At 42.9% G+C, this 4,307-nt stretch overlaps 1 protein-coding gene across 1 annotated transcript; it reads left to right on the top strand.

Annotated features, from left to right (window-relative positions):
* The first annotated feature begins 870 nt into the window (after positions 1-870).
* LOC134483182 (DNA-directed RNA polymerase II subunit GRINL1A-like) lies at positions 871-2,654 on the top strand. Its single transcript, XM_063278446.1, is given in 1 exon segment — positions 871-2,654. A coding segment is annotated over 1 exon segment (1,095 nt). The 3' UTR covers positions 1,966-2,654.
* The last annotated feature ends 1,653 nt before the right edge of the window (positions 2,655-4,307 follow it).

The raw sequence follows: 4,307 nt of genomic DNA, 5'->3' as shown, positions 1-4,307 counted from the left end.
TAAGACAGATGGCTTATTGGACCAAAGATTAATTTTGGGGACAAGAATCTTCTTTTGGGTCAGTACAACAAAATGAAGTATTAGCAGTAAGTAATGTATTGCCGGATTTTACTCATGATGTAAAAATATTATAGCCGAGTCAGCTTATGTTGTAGGAGTAGTACAGAATATTGCAACTGCTGTTGTTTCTACATCTAAGCCTATATTAAATGTTATTCTCACATATTAAAGGACTATTGTTATTCTGAAACTCCAGAATATTTTTTACACATATTAGATCACATTCAAGATTGCCAGCATCTTTAACACATGGCAATCATATGGTAGATCAATTAGTGGCATTTGCTACCCCAGAAGAAAACAGTCATAATCATGCCAATACAGGATATTTGCATATTAAATATAAGGTTCCCTATTCTGAAGCCAAACAAATTACTGCTAATTGTCTTATTTGTAAGCCTTCACTTATAAAATGTATTGCATCTGAAATTAATCCCAGAAGAATGCAACCTAATACATCGTGGCAGATGGATGGAACCCATATTTCTGAGTTTGGTCGCCTTTCATATATACATGTAAGCATAGATAATTTTTCAATATTTGTATGGGCTACACCATTGCCAGGAGTACGCACTACTCATGTTATACAGCATCTATTGGAAACTTCTGCTGTTATGGGACCGCCTTCTAAAATTAAAACTGATTATGGACCAACATATATTTCTTATCAATTTAAACAATTTTGTCGGCTCTTCCGGGAAAATGGCGACTCCTGCAGGTGCTCCAGAGTTGCTGCCTCCATGGAGCCTGCGACCTCCATGGGCCCTGCTGGGGAACCCTGCCTGCGGGGCCAGCCTCAGCCCATGCACAATGTGCTCCCTGTCCCGCGGCTTCGAGCCCCCAGTTCCTGAGGACGTGGGGCGGCAGAGTTTGGCGGAGCTGTGGGAGAGGTTGAGGTGCCAGGAGAGACTTTTGGGCAAAGCAAAATTCATTTGCAAATTGCCCGACAAAGGTAAAAAGATCTCAGACACCACTGCCAAACTGAAAGCTGCCATTTCAGAAAGTGAAGAGGTCAGAGGGAGAACTGAACTAATTCATCCCATCAGTGTTGACTGTAAGCTAAGGCATAAAGCATCCACAAGAGTTGATACCGACATAGACAAGGCCCAGAATTCTGACCTGATGCTTGATACTTCATCATTAGTTCCTGAATGTTCGTCAGTAGACATTGAATCATCTAAAACAACCTCAGAAACACAGGAACCTACACAGCTCACTCACAAAGAAAATGAAGAGACTTTGGAGACTGGCTGCACAGTGAATACCAGCCCGTCTGCCTGCATCACAGCCCAGGCTCCCCCATCTGAAGTTAATGAACATCTCCCCCAGCATTCAAGTCAAGCGGAAGAGATTTCCAGCAGCGTCGACAGTCTGTTTATCACTAAATTGCAAAAGATCACAACTGCAGACCAGACTGAACCCTCAGAAGAAAACACCAGCACTGAGAACTTTCCAGAACTGCAGAGTGAGACTCCTAAGAAGCCTCATTACATGACAGTGCTAGAAATGCGAGCTAGAAACCCAGTGCCCCCTCCTCATAAGTTTAAGACCAATGTGTTACCCACACAACAGAGTGACTCACCAAGTCATTGTCAGAGGGCTCAGTCTCCTGCTTCCTCAGAAGAGCAGCGACACAGGGGTAGGCAGCATCTTGATGATGTCACAGCAGCTCGCCTTCTTCTGCTCCACCACCTGCCTGCACAGCTGCTCTCCGTAGAAGAGTAGCTGGCTCTGCAGAAAGTGCAGAAGCAGATTTATGAGGAGATGCGGGCAAAGCTCGCAGCACAGAAACTATCCGAGAGACTGAATATTACAATCCAGAGCTACAATCCAGAAGGGGAGTCTTCAGGGAGATACCGAGAAGTGAGGGATGAAGATGATGCCCAGTCCTCGGACGAATGCTGAAAATGAGCGCTGGGAGATCCCGGGAGTTGACTGTTGAGCTTACATTGTCTCATCAAACTTCCTAACAAGTACCAAGAGTGTCAGACCTTGTTGAGGGACAGTAGTTCAAGTTACACAAAGGTAGCTACAAAATAAGAACCCAGTTTGTCTTTCAGAAGATGATCTTCACATGCTTGAACAGTTCAATATTTGAACATTGTGTTTGGCCGTATTGTGTTACAGTTTTGCAGTATATTGTGCATTGGTCTGATATTTTAGTGTGAGTAGAACACACGTTTTCTTTAAGATATCTGCTTTTTCCTTCTTCGTATTCTTATCAGATAGTACTGCTTACACCCCTTCTGGTGAAATACTTTGTTATCCCAGGCACCTAAAGTGAATTAGGAAGGCCTGGTCCCCTCACTCGAGAAATGAGGGGAGCAGTCTAAAGAATGGTACGCATGCTTGCATGGACACATTCCTGAGACGCTGGATGTGAAATGCCGCAAACAACACTCGGGAACCACCACCACTGTGTCTGCTGCTCTGTCCTCTCTTGGGGCGACTGCTGTCACCTGTGATGAGGTTAAGGAGCACTTGGAAGAAGTGCTGGGTGGGGAGGGTCTTCTGAGCTGGTGTGGGGAGCTGCTCCTGGCTGCCCTAGGCTTGAACTCATTGCCATCTGGGATGATAGGTCCCTGTACAGGACACTCGTGCTTGGTAAGGAAAGCGGTGTTTTTCTAAGAGTTACAGTTGAATTGTCAGTATATTGCTTTTTTTCCTTGTTAAACCCACAGAGGTGTGTACAGGCTGTAGAAACCTCAGTCCTGTATGTGCACATTTGTGCTTTTTAAAATGATTATATGATCATTTCCAGCAAAGATAACAATGTTATCAAAAAGCCTTTGTCTATTATGTGGAACTTGTAAAGGAGAAATAAAATACCAATCAGAGCAAAAAAAAAAAAAAAACCATTTTGTCAATGATATCATACTGTACATATTACTGGCATAGAACGCCATGCACAAGGACAAGCTTTTGTTGACAGAGTTCACCATACCCTGAAATGACAAATTATAAAATTAAAAAGGAGGAAAAGAGATGACCTTACACAGCCTGAATGGAGTTGGCATACCAGTCCCAGAGTAATATTGGCATAAGCATTATTTTTTATTAATCTTCTTAATTTACCACAAGGTGAAGTTATATGCAGAGCAGATAGACTCTTTATTGGACTTCTCTCTGAAGGCATGGAACAGACAATATGGATAAAAATTGCCCGAGATGCTGAATGACAGGAAGGGACATTACTGTATGTAGGGGAGAGGGTTTTGTCTCCTTACAGGATGGGAGACTATTCTGGTTACCCGGGAGACAGATCCAAGCACAGAATGATAAGAACCGCTCCCTACCCTCAGAGGAATCCAGTTAAACCAGCTACATTTTCTCCTGATGGATGTTCTCCGGAGATGAAGGAGGTGTCCTCCATTACTGAGGCCCTGGCTTCTCTTAGTGTCGACCTACGACAACGGAGAAGGATCGATGCAGTGACAACCCCATTACCTAGGTGAGGCAATTAAGTACTGAAAGGAAAACTATGTTGTATCCTACAGGAAGTCCTTTACTGCTGAGCACGTATTCTTAGCAGTGTGTGCTTTACTCACGGTTTCTTCTGTTGCGGCCAATGCGAGTTTTCAGGCTTATATTCCTTGTCCACCTTTATTTGAACCTGCTACTTGGCGGGGAAACAGATGTGGTTTTATACACCACCCCAAGCATTTTATCATCTCTTTGGAATAATTTGACCTTTTGAATAGACGTGATGGAGCTTTGTATAATTTTCCTTATGCTGGATTAAAGATGCCTTTGTGTTTAGGAAAGAGACCAGGCCTACAAATGGGTTATTAAAATTGGCGATTACCAGGAAAAATTGTTACAGGCTCCAGGATTGACAGCTTGGTCTATAACCAAAATTGGAATAACATTACTTTTGTTAGCGAGCCAGTATATCCTATTTGTGCTTGGTTTACTTATGTAGGCTTAAAATATCTCCCATGCAATTGGAAATACTGCCCTGGCATATTTCGAAAAATTATTCAAGATAAATGAATAAATTGGGGTCCTTATGGCCAATTATTAATACATGTTCAGAATGGAATGTTACCACTTGTGATTTGTCAAATGTTACCAGGATGAACTGAGAGGAGAATGAACGCCTTAATGGATGCTTGCTGATGGAATGTGGAGATGGAGGCATTGGTGATAACCGACTGGCCTCTGTGGAAGATCCTACTGCGTTTCAAGTTCACTTGTGGAAGACTGCCACTGCATTAAAAGAAGTTGTGCTTGCTAATGAAAGCTTT

This window comes from Rattus norvegicus, chromosome 19, assembly GCF_036323735.1.
Source record: "Rattus norvegicus strain BN/NHsdMcwi chromosome 19, GRCr8, whole genome shotgun sequence".
Lineage (NCBI taxonomy): Eukaryota > Metazoa > Chordata > Mammalia > Rodentia > Muridae > Rattus > Rattus norvegicus.
Note: the sequence above shows the minus strand (reverse complement) of the source record. Positions and strands in the feature narration are given on the sequence as shown.